Here is a 27636-nt window from a genome sequence, read left to right as displayed (position 1 = left end):
GGCCTAAAGGCCAGCCACGCAGACATCTCTTCTCAATACAAGCCTGGAGATCCCACACCACCAGGGATCCCCCTGGAGCCCTGTGTCCAGATTCCGGTGTGGGCCGCACGTGGGCCAGGGCTGGCTCTGGACTCCCGAGTGCTGAGGTGGAGTTGAGTGTTGGAGGAGGAGCCCCCGCAGCTGGGAAGAAACCCATCCATGTTTGCAGGGAACAGAAGACACGGCGGACGGTACATTCAGCACTTCTACTTCAGGGGACTGGTCAATCCAGACCAGAACAGAATCAGGAACATAATTGCACAGCGCTGGGCGCAGCAGCCTAAGTGGCTCAGTCCCAATCCCCCTCCCCCTCGGGGTTGTCCTCCCGCGGCGCCTCCAGGTCATTGAAGTGGAAGTTGGCCATCATGTCTCGAACGGCCAGCATCAACCGGTTCAAGCCTTGGTTGTGGTTCAGACCCCCAGGCACTCCTTCCTCTGGCCTCTCCCCCTGCAGCAGCGAGACATGTCTGAGCAGGGCCTCTCTGTGCTGGGACTGGGGACCTGGGGCCCAAGCAGGGAGGTGCGTCATCAAGCCCGGGGCGGCCTGCACCCCAGCACGGGGCCTGGACCCTCCTCAGGTCCCTGTCGAGGACATGAAGCTCTGAAAAATCAAAGGCACATGTCTACCCAGGCCAGTGCGAGGCAGGGGGCCGAGCAGCCCTGCGGCTCCCAGGAGCTGTCGGCCCCGCTCCTGCACTGCCCAGCATGGTGCTGACGCTGGACATCTGCATGCAGGCGGACTGGCTTGAACCACTCAGCACAGAAGCTGAGACGTGCCCAACCTACCTCCACAGTGTAATTTGGCAACAGTGACCGGAAGAAGAGGGCAACCGTGTTTCCATGGCTGACAGGACTTAACCTGAAACAGGAAGTCAAGAGAAGTCATAAATCAAAGCTAGACTCCCCTTGACTCCTCCCGGCAGGTCAGGGTCCGGCTTGGGGTGGGGCCATGGACACCCAAGGACAACTGGGAAGGAAAGGAAGGGGCCCAGGGTGTGGCTCTTCAAGGAGCCTAGTCTGTGAAATGACCACAGCCAGGCTGTCCTCTGCCATGGCACAGGCCTTATTTCCAAGAAGAACCGCAGTCTCACTGGGCGTGGTGGCCGTGCCTGTGCCAGCAACTTGGGAAGCTGAGGTAGGAGGATCCTGAGCTCAAAGCCAACCTGGGCAAATCAGCAAGATGGCGCCAACATTTAAAAAAGTGCTGGGGCCTTAGCTCAGGGGCAGAGCACCCAGGTTCAATCTCCAGCACCACAAAACAGAAAAGGGCCGCAGGTGCACACCTCCTTCAGCACCAGGCCAGCAGAGAACAGAGCCACAGGCAGGGGACGCCACGGCCACTGTCTGCTGGGTACCAGGGCACACCCATGCTCCGAGGAGGAGAAAGCCCATGTGGGCAGAGAGCAGAGCAAGGTGCCTCTGCTCCTGCTGACCAACGACCTCCTCCTGAGCCACTGGGGAGCTTGACACCTGGGCTTCACTGTGACACACAGTCCCGCTGTAACTTCTACAAAGCTGGTGGGAAAGGTGGGGCTGGAAGGCAGCCTGCCTTAAAAGGGAGGGCCGCCAGCCCAGGAGGCCTTACCCCAGACAAGCAGCTCCTCAGCACGTTCTTCCCCTGCCAGGATGGAACCCAGGTCACACATACTAGGCCAGTGCTCTGCCACTGAGCTAATCCCTGGCCCTTTTGATTTTGAGAAAGGGTCTTGCTAAGCTGTTGGCCTTGAACTTGTGATCCTCCTGGCCTCAGCCCGGAGTCGCTGGGGTTACAGGTGTGGCCATAACACCAGAAGTCAAGGTGAAAGGGCTCCTGTTGGCTCTGAAAGCTGCCCACACTCCGGGGGCAGCCTGGAGACGGGCTCTGATGTGTTTCTTTGTCACTTCCTGTCCCACCAACCCACTCTCCTAGCCCAGCCTCACGGGCCTTCTTGCCGCCTTCCTGCAGCTCTGGGTATCTCTCGGTGCGCTTCAGACCTTACCCTTATCTCTAGGTTCTACAAGTCACATCTGTTCCTGCCACGGCAGCTGACCACAGCAGTGGCTGCCTACTCTGCTTCCCACTGCATTTCTAGTACCTGCTACAGAACCTGGAAAGACACGCTCAGAGTTGGTGGGTATGAGCAAGGGCAGTGTGTCCTGAGTGTCGCTGCTGCTCCTCTTCCCTGTGCCTGGCCGCTGGCTTTCTGGGCTGCCTTCGGTGGGCATCGAGCCCCGGGGCGCCCGAGGCACTGACCGGGTCTGCACAAGCACAGTGGGGGTGAGGGCATTACCTCTCTGGTCTGACGTAGGAGTAGATGGTGTCCAGGGGAGGCAGAGGGTCAAACCCCATCACAGACTGTGTGGTCACATCCTTTAGAAAGGGGAGAAAGAAACAGTGATGCTAGAGCCTTCTGGGGCAGGTCACTCAACAGAGAAGGGGAATAGGCTTGGCCTTCTGCCCCTGGGCAGGGGCATGGTGGGAAAGGTCAGGCACACAGGAAGTGCCCACGCACGCCATGATCAAACTCACTGTGGTGCCCAAGCCACACAGCACAGGCTGAACCACGAGTCACCCAAAGCCGGCACAGCCCTGCCCGGCCTCTCTACCCTCTCCGCCAGCACCACGCTGTCACTACTCATCAGAACAAGCCCTCCTGGCCAGAAGAGGTTGCAGTGCCGTCCTGAGGGTCAGCAGAGCAGCTGAGGTGAATCAGGGTGTCGAGGGCCCAGGGACCCCTGTCCTGGACGCCCTGATCTGCCTCCTCCTACCCACCCCCCACAGCAGCCTGCTCTCAGCAGTGTTGCATGCAGGCCTGGCCACCAGCAAGGCACGTGGGGCCTGAACTGACCAGCACCCCAGTAGGCCGAGGGAAGGTACTCATGCCACCTTTGGCCTCACCCGCCCCCCTGCCTGTGGGCTACCAGGAGCAGGAGGGGAACGGTCACACAGCCACCATCAGGCCCTCCTCCTTACCGGGGGAAGCGCAGCAACAGCCTCCCTGATCTCCGAGAGGATCACGTGGCGATGGATGTTTCTGGGTGCACGCTGGTAGAGCATCTTCCGCCTGAGGCCAGGGCAAACAGCAGCAGATTAACCAGTGCCCACCCTGCAAACTGCCAAGCCCTTCCTCCCTGGCAGGTCTCCATCTCCCAAGGATCTCCAGCTTCACCCCCAGACGGCCAGGCAGTCAGTCCATGGTGTGCTGAGTGAGTCTCTGAAGGACCCGAGTGTCACTACAGCTGCTGCAAGGGGCCTGCCCCTGCTGGACACAGCGGGGTGGAGAAGCTGCACAGGGAGCAGAACGTGCTCCTGCCCATTGAAACGTCCCCTCCAGGGTGGAGATCAGACAAGTGCACAGTGAACACTGGCTGTGAGGGCCAGGGTGCAGGGCCCCCACTCTCCCATTATTTCTTCAATTTTACTTCCACAGCAGAGGGACTTCCTCTGGGCAGCTAGGGGAGACTCTGCACAGACCACAGAGTCCTCACTGTGGCCAGCTTGGCCACAGCAGTCCCCAGACCACAGTGCTGACAGGGCCAAAGGCCAGACCGTGGGTGGGAGTGGGCCAGGGCTGCTGCTTGCTGCTATCTCTGCCAGCAGGTGTGAGCCTGGCACCTGCTACAGCAGATGTGAGAACCAGGCGCACAGCAGTAAGCAGGACAGAACATGGGCAGACCCATGCCACACCTACAATCCCACCTGGACAGTGGCAGCAGCCTTGGGGTCCATGTGCTCACCCACAGGAGAGCAGGGCTACGCCAGCGGCAGCAGACATGAAGCCACTCTGGCCCACAGCATCTACCATCAGAGGGTGCCCAGAGAGGGCAGGAGGGGCTGCCGTGCACGATTACCCAGTGTCTCACCTGTTCTCACATGCCTCCACAGTGGGGTCCCCAGCGTCCACTGCCTGAAGAACCTCACGGACATTTTCCTCCAGCCAGCTCATGGTGGCAGGCTCTTTCCAGAGGAAGTGCGACCTTCCGAGGTACAGACTCACCAGCTGGGTCAGGGCAGGGGGCTGGCTGTGGGAGCAAGGCCAGGGTCAGGGATGGGGGGCTGGGTGGAGCAAGGCCAGGGTCAGGGCAGGGGGCTGGCTATGGGAGCAAGGCCAGGGTCAGGGATGGGGGGCTGGGTGGAGCAAGGCCAGGGTCAGGGCAGGGGGCTGGCTATGGGAGCAAGGCCAGGGTCAGGGATGGGGGGCTGGGTGGAGCAAGGCCAGGGTCAGGGATGGGGGGCTGGCTATGGGAGCAAGGCCTGGGTCAGGGATGGGGAGCTGGGTGGAGCAAGGCCAGGGTCAGGGATGGGGGGCTGGGTGGAGCAAGGCCAGGGTCAGGGATGGGGGGCTGGGTGGAGCAAGGCCTGGGTCAGGGCAGGGGGCTGGCTATGGGAGCAAGGCCTGGGTCAGGGATGGGGAGCTGGGTGGAGCAAGGCCAGGGTCAGGGATGGGGAGCTGGGTGGAGCAAGGCCAGGGTCAGGGATGGGGGGCTGGGTGGAGCAAGGCCAGGGTCAGGGATGGGGGGCTGGGTGGAGCAAGGCCAGGGTCAGGGATGGGGGGCTGGGTGGAGCAAGGCCAGGGTCAGGGATGGGGGGCTGGGTGGAGCAAGGCCAAGGTCAGGGATGGGGGGCTGGGTGGAGCAAGGCCAGGGTCAGGGATGGGGAGCTGGGTGGAGCAAGGCCAGGGTCAGGGATGGGGGGCTGGGTGGAGCAAGGCCAGGGTCAGGGATGGGGGGCTGGGTGGAGCAAGGCCAGGGTCAGGGATGGGGGGCTGGGTGGAGCAAGGCCTGGGTCAGGGATGGGGGGCTGGGTGGAGCAAGGCCAGGGTCAGGGATGGGGGGCTGGGTGGAGCAAGGCCAGGGTCAGGGATGGGGGGCTGGCTATGGGAGCAAGGCCTGGGTCAGGGATGGGGAGCTGGGTGGAGCAAGGCCAGGGTCAGGGATGGGGGGCTGGGTGGAGCAAGGCCAGGGTCAGGGATGGGGGGCTGGGTGGAGCAAGGCCAGGGTCAGGGATGGGGGGCTGGGTGGAGCAAGGCCTGGGTCAGGGCAGGGGGCTGGCTATGGGAGCAAGGCCTGGGTCAGGGATGGGGAGCTGGGTGGAGCAAGGCCAGGGTCAGGGATGGGGAGCTGGCTGTGGGAACAAGGCCTGGGTCAGGGATAGGGAGCTGGCTGTGGGAACAAGGCCTGGGTCAGGGATAGGGAGCTGCCTGTGGGAGCAAGGCCTGTGAGCAGATCCCCCAGCAGGACCTTCTGGAGCAAAAAGAGGCTGTCTCTCAGCTACTGAGGGACAGTCCACCTCCTGAAGGGAGGGCACACAGGTCTGGGCTCCTCAGCTGACTGAGTTGCTCAGTGTACATGTGTGTCTGCAGAGAGCAAGTGCAGAGGACCAAGGCTGTCTAGGGGACGGGGATTCTGGTGTGGACCCCCATAACATGTTTTTCTTTCATTTATGTTTTCTTTTTATTTCTGGTACTGGGGATGGAACCCAGGGGTACTCTACCACTAAGCCACATCCCCAGCCTTTTTATTTTTCGTATCTCATATATATTTAGTTCTGAATGGACACGACATCTCTATTCTATTTATCATTTATGTGGTGCTGAGGGCAGACCCAGCGCCTCACAAGCTCAGGGCAAGTGCTCCACCACTGAACCACAACTCCAGCCCCCTTTAGTTTTTGAGACAGGGTCTCGCTGAGTTGTTGAGGCTGGATCCCCCTCCTCAGCCTCCAGAGTTGCTGGGATCATAGGCTGTGCCACGACACCTGGCTGATGCTCTCTATTTTTTATGAGAAATATGAAAAAGGTGATATGTGCCAATGCAGAACGTGGAACATACCAGCAACGAGAGCCCCTCTGCCCACAGCCAGTGCCTGTGGGTCATGCTGTCTGACCTTAAGTCTTGCTGCCCACTCCTCTCAAAAGGCATCTCGTGAACCTCATGTCTTAGGCCAGAGGCCATTTACTTGACCCACCAGTGTTTCTCCTCAGACTTAGGTGACCCATATGTGGACACAGACTCCAGGCCTTCCTGAGGGGACAGTAACCAACATCCCAGGGGCTTCCTGTCTCCGAGATTGCCACCAGGCTGAAGCAGGTTTCCAGGAGAGAGGGCCACACACACACCCCGACCCTGCCACCCCTCCACTGCCCTGAGGGTAAGTGAGGGCCCCAGCAGGCAACGAGGATGCCCACCAGGAGTCATCCCCGCAGGGCACCAAGGCTCTACCTTATCTCAGCATCTGGTCCAAAGAAGCGGTGACTGGAGACGGTGGCATCGGGCCGCACACTGCAGTACTCGAGTAAGGGCATGAGGACTGCAGGGGAAGCAAAGGCTCAGGTGCCCAGTGGCCCAGGACAAGGACCCGGGCACTGTGGGCCCTGATCCCAGACACGACTGGAGTCGTGACGTAACAGAGGCTGGAAGGCCCCGGGTCCTTGAGTCTGACCAGCGTTCCGAGCTGCTGCAGGGGGAGTGGCTGAGGATGGGGGTCCACAAAGGATGAGCAGGTACCTCTGCTCCCTGGAGGCAGACCCTTGTCCAAGTGCCCTTCCACATCTCAGGGAGACTTGCCCAGCACCCTTCAAGCATGAGCAACAGACCCTAGGACGGACTGGTGGGAGTGGGGTCGGCCAGTGCCCTGGAGGAGGTGACCCCACAGGGCCCCAGGGTAAGGAAGGTGGCCAACACATGGTCACGGGCTCTGGGTGTCCAGTCCTCTGGGTCAGGGCCTCTCCAGCTCTAGTACTGTCCACACGTAGTACTCTCCGGCTGAGTAGGCAGCGCTTCCCTAACTGCCCACAGGCCGAGACCCTGCCAGAGGCAGCTGCTGGGAAAGCCGGCCTACCAACTGCCTCCCAGGGACAAGCCGCAGTAGGGTCTCTCCTGTGAGATAGCCATGGCAGCTCTGTTATACAACGTGGGCCCCGTGGCCCCGCGTCCCCCACCTCGGCTGGCCTACCGAGGGCTCCCAGTTGCATCGAACCCGAGGGGGACAGAGGTGGCTGCTAGGATGATGGGCTGAGCCCTGAGTTGGTGAGCTGGCTCTGCTCCCGACAGGGAGCTCTGGACACTGCAGGTGGGTCTACCTGTGCTGGAGTCCACCCAGTGCTGGGGCCTCTCCATGGCTTCGTCAGGGCCCTGGGAACCCCAGAGCCAACAAAGCAGTGCTGACTCTGGGACTTCCCCTCAGAGGGGCAGTCACCAAGTGTGTGCACACCTCTGTCACAAACACTCCTACCCACAAGCGCAAGGACGGCCTCCTCTAGAGGGTCACTTCCTGCGTGCTTGTGGAGAAGGTTCGCCACCCGCCGCCTGAGTAGGCAGCAGCCCCTGGGCCTGCCCTGGGTGCAGACGGAGGCCTAGTGTGTGGGGGGCACCCTGGAAATGCAGGGCCGTACCACACACTGCCTCTGGATCAGGTCCAGGCCCCGCTCAACCCTCTGCTGCTGTTTCTCTCCCTAACACCAAACGCCAATGTGCATACCCTGTATCTCTCTCCTGCCCTGCAACTAACAGCAAAGTAGGTGGACACACAGTTTGTCCCTCTCCCCATGGCCCCCTCCCACCTGGCTGGCAGGCAGTTGGCCCGCTGAGGTGGATACTCAGCTAACTGCAACATGAGCAGTTTTTAGGCTGGCTGGAGAACACATCTTTCTTTAAGCACAAGGCAGGGCTGGGACCAGGTCTCCACCCTCAGGAAGAACCACTGCACAGGCCAGCGTGGCACCTACCTCCAGGGAACATGGTGAGTGCCTGCTGGATCAGGAGGGAGGCCTTCTCTCTGGCAGAGCTGAGCTCATGCTGGGGGAGGTCTGTCTGCTGACTCAACAGGAAGTATGCCAAGGGAACCGAGAAGGCAAAATTTGGGAGCTGCGACAGGTTCCGATGAGCCTACAAGGGAGCAAGAGGCCAGGTGAGGGGCCTGCCCTCTGTGAGGACAGGTGCACCACAGTGAGCTGACAAAGTGGGCCGCCCCCACACCTGGATGGAGGACTTGCTCCACCTGGGGGTCTTCAATGTGCAGAAGGCAACGTCAGTGGGAAAGAGCCCTGTTGAGCCCCTCAGGCTCAGCACTGTGGGGGACAGGAGGGACTCCCTCTCGCCACACAGCAGGGTCCAGAGTGAAGGCAGCCAAGCTACGGCTGCCCCACCTAGAGGGGCCACTACCCTCTTCAAGCATTTCCCTGCCTTTCTCTGTTGCGACGTAACAGACATGATTCACTCCATGCTTTTCCATTAACAGGGAATGCTCGTCTCCACAGAGTTCTGTCACCTTACAAACCACCACAAACATTCCTCTGTGGCTGGTTCTGGGACCCCGGGGGTTTCTTACAGCCATTCTCATGAGCTCCTGGAATCTCTGTAAACTAGATCCCTGGAAGTGAGACTTCTTGGCCAACTGTATAAAAGGTTATGTGATTTTAAATGATTACCTGTTTTTCATTACTTATTTTTTATGAAAAATGTTTTTCTTTATTCATGAAAAATTTGTACTGTGAAAGGTTCAAGCGGAAAAGTAGAACAAGCACAGGTTCCTCCCCGTCATCCCCTCCTAGGCCTGAGCCCCCCTGGACAGGCTCTGTTCAGCTGTTTGTCCCACTCAGTTTGCAGCGGCTACACTAAAGCGAGAGGTGAGACTGATCTTCACACGTGGAGCCTGACTCAACACACCTGCACTGCTGCTTCGACTTGCGTGCACACTCCACCTGTAGCAAGACAGTGCATGCTCTCTGGCACTCAGTGGAGCCCAAGACAAACCCCACTCTCCTGGGTCTGGGGCCCCAGGATGGCAGGTGGCGTTTATGTGCGACTCTGACCTGGAACATGTGACCAATCGTGACTACCCAGACTGTCGTCCCCACACTCAGGACCTAGGGTCCCTGTCAGCCCTGCATCACAACCTCCCTCACTGAGTGGCTGTGCCTTTCTGTGCCTAGCATGCCCAGCTCTGTGGTCTGCCTGACTGTCCATTACTAAGCACCATCTCTACGCACACTCGGTGCAGCTGTGTGCTCATCCTGGGTTCTGATGCAAGGCTGCTTCCCTCTGTGAAGACCTGATCCTGCTCAGCAGCAGAGATGAGGGAGACTAAAGGGCAGGAGGACCCTGGAACCCACCTGGCTTTGCTTCACGGCCTCGCCATGGCTACTAGTCACACTGCAAGCGCACACCTACCTCCCACTCCTGGAAGAGGCGGATCAAGTACTCATAGTTCCGGGCCCGCAAGGCCAGGTGGTCGACAAGCAGCAGCATGCACAGCGGGTCCTCGTCTGGCTCAAGGCTTCGCAGGCAGCACAGTGAGGGAAGAGCAAAGAGAGCAAGAAAAATGTCAGGGCCCAGGGTCTCTGCAGCCCAGAAGCCCCTGTGGTGAGGACTGGCAGGAGTGGATCCCTGGTGGACACTCACCTCAGGATGAGCTTGCAGAACTCCAGTGCGGTGCGCGGGCAGCCACGCTTCTCCAGGAAGCTCATCTGCTTGTAGAGGGCCAGGTAGAAGCTCCTACATCCAAAAAGGTCTTTGTGAGTTCAAGTGGCAGCAAATAGCAGAGCAGCCTCTGAGGGCCACCTGGCTCCACGCCAGCGTCCAGGTCCTCATACAGAGTCTGCGAATGCCTTTTGTGTCTGGGGAGAAGTTTTGTGTGTGCCTGAAGAGCTGAACACACACCAACGTACTGAAAGTTATTTAAAAATTTTTGTTGTTGGAGTTGGGATTGTGGCTCAGCGGTAGAGCGCTCGCCTAGCACAGGCAGGACCCAGGTTCAATCCTCAGCACCACATTAAAAAAAAAGGCATTGTGTTGTGTCCATCTACACCTAAAAAATAAATATTAAAAAAAAAGGGTTGAAAAAAATTTTGTTGTTGTTGTAGATGGACAGAATATTTTTTATTTTATTTATTTTTATGTGGTGCTGCTGAAGATCAAACCAGTGCTTCTCATGTGCTAGGCAAGAGCTCTGCCACTGAGCTATAGCCCCAGCTCCCTGAAAACCAAGCTTTTTGAAATCATTATCTTGCTTTTGGTTTGCTACTTGTTATTCAAGGGAAATGAGCTAAAAACTGTTATAATTATGATCTTAATTTGCCCTCAGATTTCAATGGCGCTACTGTTGGGTACATAAAGCTGTGTGACTTTAGTCATCCTGTGGACTTATTTTTAGAACTGAGAGTTTACTAGAAGAGGAAAGCAGTGGAGAAAGTCTAGACAGAGTGCACGGTGCAGCGCACTGAGACAGGGCACGGTGGCCATAAGGTGGGGGCCATGCCACAGCCAAGCAGTGCTGCCCAGAGCAGCAAGAATACACCCAGGACAGTAGGGAGACTGCTGCGGTCATGCAGGCTTGCCTCGGGGCTGATGCCAGAGGTGGTCAGGACAGAAATGTCATAAAGCAGAGCATAGACCCAGGTCTGCTCTGTCGGGCTGAATCTGACTTAAGCATCACTGATTTAAGAATCAAGACACAGGCCTGTGAGGCCTGCAGAAGTGTCCCAGGCCCACAGGGAGGGCTGCCCTCAGGAGAGGCGGCTCACCTGTTCTCGGGTCTGCGGTAGTCCAGCCGACATGTCCCACTGGTGAGACTGAACAGGGGGTGGAAGGCACACTCCATGCTGTACAGCGCTCGCTCTGTGGGCAGCAACACAGAGGCAGGAGTCAGCCACAGTAGGCACCTGCAACTCCCAAGACCCCAAACAAGGGAAGCACTGGAAAGAAGGGGTCACAGAATCGGAACCCTGCAATGGGACCTCCTAGGTTTCCCTGGTGCCACAGCATGAACTGCAGCCACAGAACTTGTGAGCCTGAGTGAGAAACGCCCTCGACACCATGGGGCACAACTGCCGCACGTCCTGTTCACGCCCAGTCCCCAGGTGATACAAACAGGGCCCAGACACCCACAGCAGCGCGCGCACACACGGAAGAGCAACCAGAACCACCACTAATGCCGGATTCGCCAACCACGTCTGTCCAAAGGGGGAGTACTATCCAGCCAAGAGCACACGCAAACCTGGGTCACACCACGCATGGGGCACACAACCATGGGCAGAGACCATGCACAGTGCTTCCACTGAATGGCTCCCCACACAGGTCGGGCCACAGAGAGTCTGACCAGAAGTCCAGGGTTCTGGGGCCTGGGGGAGGATAGTAGATGGCAGGCTGTTTTCCTGGAAGATGAACATGCCCTGGATGGACTGCAGTTCTGGGACACACTAAACCCAGGCATGACACACCTTTCACAAAGTGCTACACGACAACGTCCTGCCACCTGTATCTGCTCTAGTGGCGAGAACAGGCAGGCTGCACTGCCTACTGGGTCTCACCTATGAGGTCTCGAGCCATCTCCTGATCCTCTTGAAAGCGGCAGGCATCACTGAGCTGCAGGAGTGAGTCCACATGGTAGGGGCTTGTTTGGAGCAGAACCTACCAGAAAAGAAGGGCAGCTCTGGAGGAAGGTCACAGGCAGGGACCCACAGGACACCCCTGCAGTCCACCAGGACCTGTGCACACCAGGAGACAGACGAAATTCCCTTTGGACTCCAGGTGTGCACTGGACCTGGCTCCAGGTGGGAACTGGGGACCCTGCCTGCCCAGTGGGGCTGTCTTGGCTCCCAGGTCTCAGGACAGAGGACTGAAAGCAAGCAGGTTCCCGCCCCCGCTACGTGGGGGACGTGGGGCCAGCAGGATCTACATGCTCCCCCTACCTCCCCAGTGAGGCCCAAGACAGAGGCAGCACCTGGGAAGTGCCACTCCACGCAGCTCCCAGCGGGAGAGCACCTGAGTGCCAAGTCTCCACAGTGCCCCTCGAGCCCGGGGGCCCCACTGCCAGGGAGCAGCTGCCCGGGCACTCGCCCTCCACCCACTGGCAGCTGCAGGGCCCACGCACCACAATGTTGTTTGGCTCCATGGACTCCACGGCCACCAGGAACTTGTGCTGTGCCTGCTGGTACTCCTCACTGTGTTCAAACGCAAAGAAGGAAAGGCCTTTTTTCGATTCCAACAGCCGCATAGACAGACCTGGCAGGTGAGAGTGCACAGAGAGGCTGTGCTGGAGGCCAGGACACGGCGCCTCTACAGAGCACAGTAGCCCCAAGGCTCCCTTGTGCTGTTCTCAGAAAGGACTCTGTGATACCAACCAACTCGATCTGAGGGGTCTCACACAGGTCACCCAGGCCTGGGGCTGGGCTGCCTCTGGGCCAGAGGCTGATGTCCGAGTATTCTCTCGGAACACCTGGGGCCTGCTTCCCACTGCTTGCTTGGGCTGTCCCAGGAGCTGGCCTCCGTCTGCTTTCCACAAAGACTCGCTTCTCTATAGAATTCAGATCCAGCTCCGGGAAAGGATGGAGCTGAAATGGCCAGGACAACAAGCCTCAGGGATGGGCGCATGTAGGTCCATCTGGTTGCCAAATCACGTTTGGTTGGGACCAGGAGCCAGGGTGGCCGTGAAGTGCTGGGGCAGGAGGCCTGCAGTGGGCACAGTGCCAGGTCAGAGGCCTCGGCCACGGGTAACCCCTGACCAGACATGGTTCTGCTCCTTTTGTGTGACTGTGTGGAGGGACAATTTCCTCTGGTTAACCTGAAACTCAGTCTGCTAAGACAACCGCTAAATGGTCAATGGTTCTCATTGGCTTCCCCTTAGCTACTCCCTCCTGAGAGCCCGGCCCAAGGTCCAAGTCCTGCAGATTGAGACAATGAGCCCCTATCTCTACCATGTTCGGGTTCCTTTGCTAGAAGGGCAAGAGGCCTGGTGGGAACAGAAGATACATGAGAGGCATCAGGGTTGATCCTACAAGCACAGGACCCGAACTCCCAGGCGATCCTCACTGGGAGTCCAAGGGGATTCTTCTAGAATCCCCACCCCCACAGGCACAGCAGGTGAGGTGCGTTGGTTACCATCCTCCACACATGTCCTCCACACACTCATGACCTCTTCTACAGTATGTGCCCCATCAACCTGCAGAGGGCTGTCTGGATGCTTCTCTACTCTGTGCAGCCGATGCCCAGAGAGGGCATTCACTTCCTACCCTGCACCTTCTGCATGGCTGTTTTCTTTAAATTATATATACTTGACAGTTTGCAATAAACGTAAAATTATCATACATTATTGATTTTTTAAAATATTTTTAGTTGTAGATGGATACAATACCTTTATTTTGTTTATTTAGTTTCATGTGGTGTTAGGAATCGAACCCAAGGCCTCATACATGCTAGGCAAGCGCTCTACCACTGAGCTACAACCCCAGCCCTCAAATTATCATAATGTGAAAACAAACTCACGGGCTGAGGATGCAGCTCAGCAGCAGAGCCCAGCCTGGCATGTGTGGCTTGGAGGGCTCGGGCTCAGTCCCAGCACACACACAAAAAGACACTTAAAAACGCAAGCCTCTGTTCAGCTGCTTCCTGTAGCATGGCACCCAGAGGACGAGGCAGACAGCAAGGAAGCTGAGAGCTTCTGCACAGGCCAGGCCAGCTGGGGACACACAGGCTGCTGCGCCCTCAGGAACACCACACCTCACACGCAGCTGCACATGGTGCTGCAAGGCCCACCCGGAAGGCACTGAGGCCAGCGTGCCAGCCCCCTGCTGCAGGAGTGACAGACTCACCTGGCTTGCTGTACCGCGGCCAGGTGCTCTTGGGGGTCGTCAGCCACGTGCACTTGGGGTATACACGCTGCCTCTGTCGCGGCCTGGGGAGGAGGAGACAGGCACAACTTTACCTCCACGGGCCAGAGGCCAGGCTAGCTGCCCAATCCCTCCAGCTCTCCCTGGAGGCAGAGCGGTGGGCAGGGGGCACAAAGGGAGGAAGAGCAAAGCACTGCTGCGTGAAGAGGGGACCCCAGCTGCGACCTGTGCAAGAAGCTACCATCAGGTCCAGGGGAACAGGGAGGCCAACAGTCCAGCACGAAGGCAAGAGGGACAAAAAGGAAACAAAAGTGAAACCCTAGAACATGGTGCAGAGCAGGAGCTCAGGGCCACTGAAATTCCCTGAGCAAACAAGCTGGTTCCTGTGGGACAGGCTGCACAGGAGGAATGCCTGGCCGTGGCCAGAAGCCAATTAGGGAAGTGGACCTCTGACCCAGACCCCAGCAATATGACTCCAATCTTTGAGAAGGAAAACTGAGGAGGAAGTTGGCATATTTCTGCAAGGGAGAAGACCGAGAGCAGAGTGTTGAGGGTCCTCAGGCGCCCAGCTCCCTGCGACTCGTGTGAGCGACAAGTTGAGGGTACCGGCCCCCTTTGGGCAAGAGTTCTTAGCTGCTGTTGGGGGTCTGACTCCCTTGCCAGGTGGCATCTTAGCCAGGCCTGGAAGGGCTGGCCCTGAGCTGAGTGATGGGGTGTGTGTAGACCAACCTCTATGCTTTTCAGCAGTGCCCTATTTCACTAAAACAGAACAAGGTATAAGGAGCTGGACTACCTGGAGCAGGACAGAACAGCATCTTCCTTTTCTCAAAAAGAGACATGAAAACTGTGTGAGAAGAACAAATACACAAAAAGAAAAGCATGGCCAGAGTCTGAGAGGCACAACATGGCACAACTCTGCACACGCAGCAAGCAGTGGAAAGGAAACCACCAGGTCCTGGAGTCCACAGCATCCGGGGCTCCGCCAGGTCTGTCTGAGGTGGGCTGCCAGCCAGAAGTCTAGGGGAGGAGGCAGCCCTGACGGGTGCTGGAGGGAGGGTCAGGAGGAGCACCCGAGGGGCGCGACACATGGGGTGTGGAGACAGCACAGACGCTGGGGGGAGCAGACCCCATCTGTCTCCGCAGGAAGTCAGATTCCCCCAGAGACCAGTGCACAGCTATATGGAACCTGAATGATCACCAGGAGGAAGGAACGGAAAGGAGCCAAGGTCTGTTCTCTGAAAACAGGACAAGGGGCAGGGGACCAAGAAGGAGGGAACCACAGCTTTTCACTGCACATACTTCAGTAGGACTTAGATTTTTGAAGAAACAAACAACAAAAAAGTGTGCTACTATAAAGGTAGTAAGTGAGCTGACCTGGTTACAGACCCGTGGTCCTGGCTGCCTGGGAGGCTGAGGGGGAGGCCCATGCACTCTCATGAGTGTGCGACCAGCCTGGGAGGCACAGAGGGCCTCACCTCAAAAATAGATACATAAAACTGAAATATGTGCAGGGGGCAGCTCAGAGGTGTGTGGCTCAGAGGTGTGTGGCTGTGGGTTCACTCCCTAGCACCACAAAAACTAAAAAACAAATGTAATTATTAACTAATGACTGATAATAACTATAATTTACAGAAATAAGATGATGCAAAAATGTAACACAGGGGCAGGCAGAGAGAGCTGGGCTGAGCGGCAGAACTCGGCCTGAGCAGCGCAGGTAGTGGTTTGTGTAAGTGCTTTTCACAAATAACCCAAAACACATAGAAGTCAGAAACCCATGAGTCCTCAAACACTTAAAAACAAAAATACAAGGCAAAAACTGTTAAACACAAGGAAAGTGGGAACAAACGAAGTCTGAAAACAATCCTTGGCCCACTCATGACCCATCAGACACCAGTCAGACAAGGGCGCCACGTGCACACCTCACGCAGTTTCAATGCACTGTGTGGTTGTGGATGTAGCTGAGGACGACCGAGTGCAGGTGGGCCTCGGCTGTACCGTTCCTGGGAGGGCAGCTGGGCAAGGCGCAGTTACTCGAGGAAACCCACAGTGGGCCACTTCTCAGAGGGCTGCATGAATGCAGGGGGCTGCAGCCAAGGTGTGGACACGCCTATCCTTGGCCTAACAAAGAACCCTGTGCATCAGGCACAGAAGACACTGGGACCCCAACACGCCAAAGCCAGCAGAGCTTCCTCAAGAGGCGTGCAGAAAGGCCTGGGCACCTGCGCCACAGGTGAACGGAATAAGAGGGGACATTTCTATACTGCTTCAGAGCTTTAACAAAAAGTATTTAGCTCTATAATCAGAAAACCCATACTTAAAAAGACACAAGCTTCCGGATGTTTCGGTACGGAGATGGAGAGTGGAACTCCCACCTCCTACAGAAAGTCCCAGGATGGGCCCTGACTTCCCCTGGAAAAGCCCAGGGACACTCCACTGCCTGCTCACCATCAGCTGCCACTGCAGAAGCTGACTAGCCAGGAACGAGTTAGGTGACATAAAACCGATCTCAGAACCCAAACTTTTTGTCATTTTTCCTGCTGGTGGAGAAACAAAATGGATCTGGCTAAAATTTCAGGATTCAAAGTTTAACAGCTTGTAGGACCTTTTTAAAAATATGGGGTGCACAGTTGAGAAGGTGTGAAACAGCCTGGCCTCCTGGCATCTCAGTGACCCGCCCAGGCCCTGGAAGGGCTCCACCTGTCCAGTGTGGCTTTCAGTACTCTCCCCCAGGGTTTTCAATGGCTCCCCCACCCATAGAAATGAAAACAGGTAAAAACAGCTTGAGAATGCAGCTACTGTGGGCCTTACCTTTGCTCCCCCAAGACCGCTCGAGCACCAAAATACCTTTTCAGTTCTGTGTCTGGATTCAAGTGTCTAGAATGTGGGAAATGTGAGGAAGAAAAATCAAGTCAGGCTTTCCTACAATGACTCGAAATTGCAGAAAGCTATGTAAGAGTCCAGCCAAAGAACAATGATTTTTGGCTTGAAAGGTGATTTCTAGGCCTGCTTTCTTTAAATCTGCCACCTGCAATAGAACCTGACACTACTGGCCCCATGGGGCACCCAAGGGATGCAGTAGGTCACTGCTAGGAGAGAACCTGGGGTAGGTCTCCCCTGCGGGTCCAGTGTTCATCTGCCAGGCTTCGTACAGGGAGCACGGAGTGGAGGGCCTCAACAACACAGGCAGCTTGCTTGTCAAAGCTGGCAAAGATCAAGTTTCATTAAGCACCCACCAGACCAAGAGATGGGTGATCGTCCAAGGGTGACACTACACTGGCACAGCTCAAAACGCCTCATGAGACATACAAAGGCAAGCTGTTTGGAAGTCCTGAGCTGGGCGTGATGGTGCCACACCTGCGTCTACTCAGAGGCCAAGGCAGGAGGACTCCTTGTTACAGGCTGGTCTCAGCTATTCAGCAAGCCCTAAACAGGCTAACAAAACCCGGTCTCAAAATCAAAAATAAAAAGGGGCCAGGTGCAGTGATGCTCGTGTAGAATCCCAGCGACTCAGGAAGATCAGAGATTTGAGGACCGCCTCAGCAAATTAGTGGGGCCCTAAGCAACTTGGCGAGATCCTGCCTCAAAAAAATAAAAAGGGCTGGGGATGTGGCTCAGTGGTAAAGCACCCCTGGGTTCAATCCTCAGTACCAAAAAAAAAGTCCTTTGAAACACAGATGTCTTTTCCTTACTTCTTTCTCCTTTTTTCTACTTCCTAAAAGTTTAATAATGAACTCTTAAAACTATTGCCATACCTGTGCTCCACATACAGGACATGCTTCCTGGAGCTCAGTGGGGGGGGACCCGGGCGGCTGAGCCCACTGCCATCCTCAATCCTCTCCAAGATGCGGTCGATATCCTCCATCCCACTTTCCTAAAAGCCCAGAAGGAACTGTTAATCACCACTCTGGCTTCACTCCAAGTGCTGTGACAACCAATAACAAGGAGTTATTTTGAAAAGTTATTTGGTATGTACTTTCTAAAAGATGGTCTAATTCAGAAGGAGGAGATGTATTATAGGAGGAAGCTCAGAACAATCACTAATCCAGAAGGCCCTGGGAACCATGGGGCCAGAGAGCCACACTCCATGTCTCACAGGTGAGCTCACATCCTCAGGTGAATGGAACTGGGACCTGTGACTCCAACTGAACAGCAACAAAGCTAGCACCTCTCTTCAGGACGGACAATGAGACAAGCAGGATCAAGGAAGAACGGAAACGTGCTGACTGAGGGGGATCTGGTCTGTGGGCTTCCACACTCAGCACCCCTCGTGCACTGGCGGGATGAAGGCTGGTGAACAGCAACAGGGAGCAGGGCTGGGAAGGGACTCCCTGCAGAGGGCAGCTGGGACACTGAGACTAGGAACAGGCCATGACAACCAAGGAACAAAGGGGCAAATCACAAGCAAAACTGTAGGTGACTCTTCTTTGTCCTTGACCTCTTAGATAGGTATACTCCTGATGGGAAAAAATGAAGACATCAAATAAAATGGTCTTCTCCCAGCACCACCGTGAGGGACACGGCCCAAGGGGCACGGAGGGATTGGGCAGGGGCCAGTCAAGTCTGGTCGCATACCGAGGCTTCTCCTGTACTGTTTTTCTTATTTTTCTGCTTCTTTTTCTTCTTCCGGAGTTTTCCACTTGCATTAGACTAATAAAATAAGATGTTTTAATCAATGGAGAGAGAAGCAAAATCTTAAAAACTGAGAACCAAAGCAGCAAGCCAGCACCACTTGGAGCACCTGCGGCCCCTCACATCCTTCTGCAGCAGGACCCTGCCCGTACCCCCTGCTGTCAGTGTGGCCTCTCTCTCCCACCCTGCCCTGCTGCAGAGCTGGTCCAGGCTGCCTGGGGCGCCCACCTGCCCCTGACTGGGCCAGCTCCTCTGGGCAGCAAGAAGCTCCTCAGGGACGCTTCACCAGAAGTGGCTGCTCCCAGAAGGCACAGAGCTGCCTGGACCACAGTGGGCAGCAGGCAGGGCAGGGACCTGCATGCAGTACCCCTGGGGCTGCCATGATCTCCAGGACTTTAGCACAAACTTTATCAGGGTTCCCACGGAATCAGCCAAAGCAGATTCAGAAAATTATACCTCCAAGAAAAAGCCGACACAGGTGGCACGTGGCAGGATGCCATAGCCCTTCCCTGACATGCCAGCCTCCTTGTTACCACGGGGTCCCCATACCTGCTCCGGAGGTGCAGCCTTGGCCACATTTCCTTCCCGCCTGGTCTCTGGGTTTCCACGCTGAACCCTTCCTTTGTTCCCTGACACTGCAGCATCTGTTAACACACAATCAGACTTCTCTCCGTTCGCTACCGGGTCCTCCTCAAGATCCTCGACATTTATCTGGAGAAACAAGCCGAGGGCATTTCTGCACAGGGGTCACAGTGTATGTGGCAAAGTAGAGCTGAGCCAGACGTGAAGACAACTTGCCATGCCTGTCACCCTAGAGACTCTATTTGGGAGGCTGAGTCAGGAGGAAGGCAAATTTGAGGCCAGCCTGAGCAACCTCAGTGACAAAGTGAAAAATAGAGGGCTGGGGGTATAGTTTACTGGTAGATCACCCCTGAGTTCAATTCCAATACTTCAAACTAAAAGAAAAGGGGGCGTATTGTAAGGATTATAATTTTCTTTCTTTTTCTTTTTTTTTTTTAAGAGAGAGGTGAGAGAGAGAGAGAGAGACAGACAGAGAGAATTTTTAATATTTATTTTTTAGTTTTTGGCGGACACAACATCTTTGTTTTTGTATGTGGTGCTGAGGATCGAACCCGGGCCGCACGCATGCCAGGCGAGCGTGCTACCGCTTGAGCCACATCCCCAGCCCCAGGATTATAATTTTCTAATATTGTTCATGTTAAAATGATTTTGTCCTCAAGTCTGATGAGGCAATTCTCCTGTCCCAGCCTCTAGAGTCACTGGGGTTACAGGCATGACCACTATGCCCAGCAGGGAGTTTTGTTCTTGCCGCAATCAACATCAAATGACTAACTGTTGTCACCACTCTGGAAAACAGCATGGAGATTCCTCAGAAAATCTGGAGTGGTACCACCATTTCACAGTTATCCCATTCCTCAGTTTATACCCAAAGGACTAAGTTCTATAATGATACAGCCACATCAATGTTCATAGCAACTCAGTTCACAATAGCTAAACTATGGAACCAACCTTGGTGCCCTTCAACAGATGAAAGGACAAAGAAAATGTGATTGATACACACACACACACACACACACACACACACACACACAATGAAATATTAATCAGCTTTAAAAAAGAATGAAATTATGGCATTGCTGATAAATGGACAGAGCTGGAGAACATGATGCTAAGCAAAATAAGCCAATCTTGAAAAACCAAAGTGGAATATTTTTTCTGATATGTGAATGCTGATTCATAGCAAGTGGGGGTGGGGTGGCGAGGAAGACTAGAAGCGCTCTGGATTAGATAGAGGGGAGTGAAAGGAAGGGAGGCGGGATGGAGGTAGGAAGAACAGTAAAATGAATCGGACATTATAACCCTATGTGCACATATGACTACATGAACGGTGAAACTCTACATCATGTACAACCAGAAAACAAGAAGTTATACTCCGTTTATGTATGATGTGTCAAAATACATTCTTTTTTAAAAAAATGTACTTTTTAGTTTTTAGATGGACACAATATTTCATTTTTATGTGGTGCTGATGGAAACCAGCGCCTCATGCATGCTAGGCAAGCGCTCTACCACTGAGCCACAGTCCCAGCCCCTGTCAAAATGCATTCTACTGTCATGTGTAACTAATTAGAATAAGTTTTTTAAAAATTTATTTCTATATGACAGCGAAATGCATTACAATTCTTATTACACATACAGAGCACAATTTTTCGTATCTCTGGTTATATAAAAAGTATATTCATACCAATTCATGTCTTCATACGTGTACTTTGGATAATAATGTCCATAACATCCCACCATCATTTCTAAACCCATGCCCCCTCTCCTCCCTCCCTTCCCACCCCACTGCCCTATCTAGAGTCTGTCTATTCCTCTCACGCTCTCCTTCCCTACCTATGAATCAGCCTCTTTAGGTCAGAGAAAACATTCAGCATTTGCTTTTGGGGATTGGCTAACTTCACTCAGCATTATCTTCTTTAACTCTATCCATTTACCTGCAATGTCATGATTTTATTCTCTTTTATTGCTGAGTAATATTCCATTGTGTATATATGCCACATTTTTTTTTATCCATTCATCTGTTGAAGGGCATCTAGGTGGTTTCCACAGTTTAGCTATTGTGAATTGTGCTGCTATAAACATTGAGTGGTTGCATCCCTGTATTATGCTGTTTTTAAGTCCTTTGGGTATAGAATGAGGAGAGGGATAGCTGGGTCAAATGGTGGTTCCATTCCCAATTTTCTAAGAAATCTCCATACTGCTTTCCTTATTGGCTGCACCAATTTGCAGTCCCACCAGCAGTGTATGAGTGTTCCCTTTTCCCCACATCCTCACCAACACTTGTTGTTTGTATTCATAATAGATGCCATTCTCACTGGAGTGAGATGAAATCTTAAAGTAGTTTTGATTTGTATTTCTCTAATTGCTAGTGATGATGAACACTTTTTCATATATTTTTCGACTGTATATCATCTTCTGAGAAGTTCAGGACAAATAAATTTTTTTAATGCTTTTTTTTTTTAATATTTATTTTTTAGTTTTCGGTGGACACAACATCTTTGTTTTTGTATGTGGTGCTGAGGATCGAACCCGGGCCGCACGCATGCCAGGCGAGCGTGCTACCGCTTGAGCCACATCCCCAGCCCCAAATAAATTTAAAAAATAAATAAATAAAATGGGCTGGGGATGTGGCTCAAGCGGTAGCGCGCTCGCCTGGCATGCGCACGGCTCGGGTTGGATCCTCAGCACCACATACAAAGATGTTGTGTCCGCCAAAAACTAAAAAATAAATATTAAAAAAATAATAATAAAATAAAATGACTATCACAGGTGTGATGGTACATGCCTATAATCCTAGTGGCTGAGGCTGATCGCAGGTTCAAAGCCAGCCTCAGCAACTTATCAAAGCTGTAAGCATCCTAGTGAGAACTTGTCTCAAAAGAAAAAAAATTGGGGCTGCAGTTGTGGCTCAGTGGTGGAGCGTTCATCTAACATGCGTGAGGCACTGGGTTCAATCCTCGGCACCACATAAAAATAAAATAATAATAAAATAAATATATTGTGCCCACCTATAACTAAAAAAAAATTATTAGAAAAAAATTCAAAAAGGGCTGGGGATGTGGCTTAGTAGTTAAGCACCCTTGGGTTCAATTCCCAGTACCAAAGGAAAAAAAAAATCAAATGACTATCAAAAATAAAGATGACACAGTGTTGGCAAGTTTAAAACCACCACAGCATTTCAAGTCTTTATTCCAGCCTAACAGCAGCAGCCTGAACACTGAAATTCATTTAAAAAAAATTTTTTTTGTTATTTAATAGCACAATTTAAACATATTTCAATTACCATCAGGGAACAGCAACTATACTGTACACGAAAACAAGACAGACATACACACATAATTCTTTGAAAGGGACTGAGGGAAAATTTTTCAATGCAATAAAGTAAACTCATGATTTTTAGGTATCCGGTTTCCACCAGCATGTCAAAGCAGCCACTGGTCCCAAACACTAAGACGTCCTGCTGCAGAACATCATTGCTCAATGGCTGCACTGCACTGTTACCCCTTAGCATTTGTGCGTGTGCAGGGGGGTGGGGGAGTGTTTCCAGTCCCCTCTATGGAATGTGTGGTGTTTGCACAGAGCCTGTGCACACCTGTGTGTTCTGCCTCTCCTCTGCATCACCACATACCTAACCTAACTCAAATCCTGTCTCAGTAGCCTGCACACTGTGCTGTTCAGGGAGCGATGACACACAAGCAGCACAGCTGTGAGTTTGAGACGCATTTCGACCTGCGGTTGGTGGGAGCTGCAGGTATGGAGGGCCAACTGGTCAGGTTACATGCCCCCGGTAGGCAAGCCTACCCACCACAGCACTTAGGTCGGTTATGAGGTCAGGCCAGTGCAGTCACGAAGCAGCTCCATGTCGTGCACACCTCTGCTTCCTCATACAGAACGCTGACAAATGCTGTGTGTACAGGCACATACGCGTGGTGCTGGGGATCAAACCAGGGCCTGTGCATGTGAAAACACTCCTATTATTTCCACCTATGAGTTATAAGGGCAAAACCCCATAGAACACTTGAACTGACTGAAGAGAACCTCTTTGGAAATCCATAGGCAGCAGCAAGATGAGCAGCCACATGTCTGCCCAGGGGTCAGCGCTCCATGTTCACGGAGCAGCCTGGGAATCCACCACAGGTAGCAAAATGTGAAGAGACGGTTCACAAAAGAAGACAAACAGGGGCTGGGGTTGTGACTCAGCGGTAGAGCGATCACCTAGCACATGCGAGGCCCTGGGTCCGATCCTCAGCACCACATAAAAGCAAAAGAAAGATATTGTGTCCACCTTCAACTAAAAAACATTAATAAAAAGAAGACAAACAAATGGACAATAGGCACATGGAAAGACACCCAGCAACATCTTCACTGAAACGTGAACCAACAGCCAGTGAGGAGCACTGTCCCTGCTGAGGGCTGGGGGCACAGGCTGCCAACACCCATTCCCTGGAGGCTGGAGCGCCTTCAGCCTGGCACAGCCCATAGGCAGGTGGGATGAAACGCTGGCGGGGCGCTCAGCACCTGCTGGTCCAGGTGTACGCATCCACTCCCGATGCAGCACTTCTCCCTGTAGATGCCCCATCAGCCAAAATGAAACCCAAACCCACAAAACACCTGTCCTCAGAGCTCAGCAGCTCCAGGCAGAGCAGCCCCCAACCAGAACTGAGACAGACCCCTGCAACACCACGGATGAACACCCTGCAATACACTGCTACTCAGCAAGAAGGAGCTGACCGCGAAAACCCACAGCCTGCATGAAGCTCAAAAGCACAGGCTAAGCAAGCGAGGACAGAAGGAAAGAGCACATTCTGGAAGACTCTGCGGGTGGGAAATGCAGGCACAGGCAGGACTCACACACACGCAGGGATGGGGCACAGGCTGCAGGTGGCAAGCTCTCAGAATGTGGTGTGGCACTCATGCTGTGCATACCTCTGTCAAGACTCACTACATACCCCTGGGGTGCATCTGACTGCACTTCATCTGACTTAACTTCAGTAAGCTGTCTTTAGGACCCCCTGACTGAGACAGTAAAGGTGATTTCTAACCAAAGCCAAAGGAACACCCATGAGCCAGGCATGATACCAAGGTCCACACTATAGGCGGCAGGTGGGGACCAGGCCTATGGGAGGCTTTTCTTCTAGAAAAGCTCTCTTGCTTCCTCCATTTCAACATCACATCATTTCTGTGCTTGCTGAGTGCCCACGAGGACCCAGCATGTCTTCACCTCAATCCCACAAGGCCAAGGAAAGCACCCCCAAAGCTTTCATCAGTATCTCATCAATGCGCCTACATCCAGAAGAGGTGGATCCCACATTGGAATGGAAGTCACTGACTCTACAGCCCAGGAGCCTGCACCCTGAGGAAGACATGCCTTCGGTCTTCCAGGAGGAGCTCTGTGCATGCCTGCTGAGGGGTGGGGACACACAGCTAGCAACAAAGTCCTTTCAGGAAGCAGACACTTCAGCCCCAGGAAGCAACCCATGCAAAACACAAAGAACAAACAAGTAATGTATACAGTATGTTCGCAGGTAACTGCCAGGAGATGGAAAAGGACCAGAATAGAGGGAATGGGACTGTAGGGCAACTGTGACCATATCAGACTGTATGGGGGTGTGACGGGGAAGAGACTCTGCCTCTGTGGGAGGAAAGATCCAGCCATGTGTTGGTACTTGAATGTGGGGAACTGTAGGCATAGAGGGCAGCAAAGGGAGGGCAGTGTGGCTGAGCAGAGCAGGCTAGAAAAGCAAGTGAGGAGAGCTGTCTAGGCAGCCTGGACAAGCAGAGGTGGAGACTGGGAAGAATGGGTCACGACCCTGTGCACTTAGAGCCATGCAGGACTTTCCAATGGTTTGCACAAATGTCAAGAGACCAGGGACATCTTCCAGGTGGCTGGTCTTGGCATGGGGTTTTCAACAGAGACAGGGAAGCCTGAGGAGCAGGTAAGCCCTAGTCTGTAAGGTCAGGTGCATTTGGACACATGGATACAGATACAGAGTTCATGCACAAATCCAGAGACTGGGAAGGAGACCTAAGCCAGTGATACTAATACCCTCAGAAAGCAGGGGCCGGGGGTGCAGTTTGGTGGAAGAGGATACTTAGCATACATGAGGCCCTGGGCTCAATCCCCAGCACCAAAATGCAAGCTCCCAGCAACTGGAGAGGCTGAGGCAGGAGGACCACCAGTTTGAAGCCAGCCTCAGCAATTCAGTGAGACGTTCAGCAATTTAGCAAGACCCTGCTTCAGTAATAAAATGCCCCTGATTCAATCCCCAGTACAAAAGTCAAAACTAAACAACAACCCAACAAAACACCCCACCCAACAGGCAGAAGGCTTACACAATCACAAAGCCCCAAGCCAATCTCTTGGACCAGAGTGATTTCAAGGAGGGGTTCACATAAGCATCATTTTTTCCCATTCAGACATACAATCATCTCCTTTTTTTCCATAACCCTGAACACGTCTATTTCTCTATTCACCCACCAATTTTCACCAGCAGGGACAATGTCATTCTGTGGTTTAGAGAGCACAAGGTTCAAATTAAAAAGCCTAAATTTAATTATGTGTATGTGGGTTTTGTTTTTTTTTTTTCTGTTTTCTTCTTTTGCAGTGCTAGGGACGGAGCCCTTGCCTCCAAAAGGGATCCAGCACTGAGCCACGGCCCAGTATAAATTGAAGATGTCACCGCTGCTATCAACAGACTGTGAGGAAGAAATGAGTGATACCCAGAACATGTAAATGCCCTCCGCCTGGGAGTTATTCTTAAAGACAATCTGGAGGGCATTTGAATAAGGACAAAAGGTTTGTGAAGTGGCAGACTTCACAACTGATCCTGAGCTGGTAATAATGGGACAGGATGAAAAGTGGTGCATCCTGAGAGTTGTCAGAAACACGACTGGCAAGTTTAAGGGCAAGTGGTGTGCTGTCTGGGATGTTTTTAAATCATCCCTGGAGAGAAGGGAGTGAAAGTCCAAGGCAGATAGTAGTTTCTGTGTTTGAAATTTTCCATAATAAAAAAGATAGAAAGAAATAGAAAGTGGGGAGAGTTACTTTCAGGCTGAGAGACAGAAGAGGTCGGGTACAGACAGAGAATTCAAAGAAGGGACTTCAGTCCCACCTCCACCAGACTATGGGGTTAGACCAGCTCTTAAGTGGCAAGGTCAATAACTTTTAAAGCAAATCCCCAAACTATCTAAGGACAATTTCCATAGTCCACAATGTCTTTTAACATTATAGCCTTTTAACTTGCCAACTCGATAAAAACTCAGGGGCAACTGAGACTGATCCAAGGTGAGCAAAACAGTCATGCTACCTGCCAGCTCGGGGAAATCAGAGAAACCACTATCAGATAACCCATACAAACGAGAAACTACAGATGAGGCCAGTGCTAAGGGGAAAACATCGTGGGACCAGCGGGCATTTCACTTTCCTTTACCTCCCTGTAGCGGACACCTAGGTGAGGGAGGCAGGAAGGAGCAAGATGCAACCTCCCGGTTAGGCAGAGGTGTTATGAATAAACTGAAAGGTTTTGGAGATGCTAGACTATGAAATCTAGGAAGACCCGAATCACGAAGCCCTGCCCCACCCCTTCACTGCAGCGCAGTCAACAGCCGCACTCTGCCCTGGCTCTCTGCCCTGGCACTCTGCCCCTGGACGCCGCTGCCCCACCCTCCCCTCTGCAGTGAAGGGACCCCCCTCCTTTCTGACGCCGCCCCTGCTCACCCCGGCCTCACTTCTAACATCACACACCACCGTCCCCGCAGCAGCCCTCCCTGCAGCAGCGCAGTCCCATCACTCATCCCCCTTCACTGCGACCCCCATTAGCCCGTCCTGCCCGCCACAACCCCTCCCACCGTACAGAAGCCACACCCTCCCCGCTGTAGCTCAATTTCGTCAACCCACCCCAGCTTTCCCCTTTAGTCCCACCCCTGGAGGTCAGAGCCACACACTCTCAGCAAAGCCCCCGCCCTGCCCAATGCAGCTCAGTATCGTCACCTGGTCCCTTAACAGCTCGCCCCGCCTACTTGGCCCTTAGCCCCGCCCCCAATCGGCACCGCCCCACCTTCTCCTCTGCGACCCTACCCGCCCCGACACCGCCCCCGCTCGCCCCGGTCCCGCCCCTTACGTCATGTCCCCGCCCCCTCCGCTGCAGAGCTGCCCGTGGCCCGGCCCCACCCATGACATCAAGACCCCGCCCACCAGTTCACCGCAGTACAGACCCAACTTTACACCCACCCCGCCCTCCCATGACGTCACGCTCCGCCCCCCGCCCCCAGTTCCCACAGGTTGCCCCGCTCCTCACCAGCTCGAACCGGTTGTTGACTTGGACACCCTCCTTCCCTGAGCCCCCGGGGCGCCGGCCTCCCGGACCCCGTTTTGGTCCTTCTTCTTCTGCGTCATCATCATCACGGAGGACAAACTGCAGGGCGCCGGGCCCGAGGGGCTCCTGGCCGCGCTGTTCCCCCCTCAGCCTCCGGAGGGCCCGGCGCGACATAGGACCCGACGGCCTGACGTCTAGAGAGAAAGAGAAGGAAGAGCAGAAAAGAGAGCGGCCGGCGCGCCTGCGCACTGAGGGCGCGCTGGCGCGAGGCTGGCGTGTCGCGCCTGCGCGCTGCGGCTCTCCGCAACTTCTTCCCTGTCACCATTAGCACCAAAGAAGGTGCAGGCGCTTCCGGGCGAGTTTTCGCGAGAGTTGGGCGCCCCCGCGCGGCCGACCCCGGCTGGCTGCAGTACAGTGCTTTGGGTTTTCGAGTGTGCTGGGTACAGATGACGTGTTGTCATGGGACCTGGGGCGCCTAGGCTCAG

At 54.1% G+C, this 27636-nt stretch overlaps 1 protein-coding gene across 2 annotated transcripts; it reads right to left on the bottom strand.

Annotated features, from left to right (window-relative positions):
• Positions 1 to 226: 226 nt before the first annotated feature.
• Positions 227 to 27418, bottom strand: Tcf25 (TCF25 ribosome quality control complex subunit). Of its 2 annotated transcripts, none has more exons than XM_076839599.1 (18): positions 27134 to 27418; positions 18804 to 18965; positions 18198 to 18272; positions 17378 to 17496; positions 16434 to 16499; positions 13608 to 13690; positions 11891 to 12021; positions 11328 to 11427; positions 10542 to 10635; positions 9421 to 9513; positions 9190 to 9295; positions 7746 to 7905; positions 6241 to 6328; positions 3883 to 4041; positions 2993 to 3083; positions 2310 to 2389; positions 826 to 898; positions 227 to 487 (listed from the first exon to the last, which is right to left on the bottom strand). In XM_076839599.1, the coding sequence occupies exons 1-18, from the start codon at positions 27323 to 27325 to the stop codon at positions 329 to 331; spliced, it is 2031 nt and encodes a 676-aa protein (XP_076695714.1). In that variant the 5' UTR covers positions 27326 to 27418; the 3' UTR covers positions 227 to 328. The 2 variants fall into 2 exon arrangements, with proteins under 2 accessions (XP_076695714.1, XP_076695715.1); XM_076839600.1 differs by lacking the exon at positions 227 to 487 and adding an exon at positions 495 to 640.
• Positions 27419 to 27636: the final 218 nt, after the last annotated feature.

Source organism: Callospermophilus lateralis, chromosome 18 (assembly GCF_048772815.1).
Source record: "Callospermophilus lateralis isolate mCalLat2 chromosome 18, mCalLat2.hap1, whole genome shotgun sequence".
Classification (NCBI taxonomy): domain Eukaryota; kingdom Metazoa; phylum Chordata; class Mammalia; order Rodentia; family Sciuridae; genus Callospermophilus; species Callospermophilus lateralis.
This window is presented reverse-complemented; position numbering and strand designations above follow the sequence as displayed.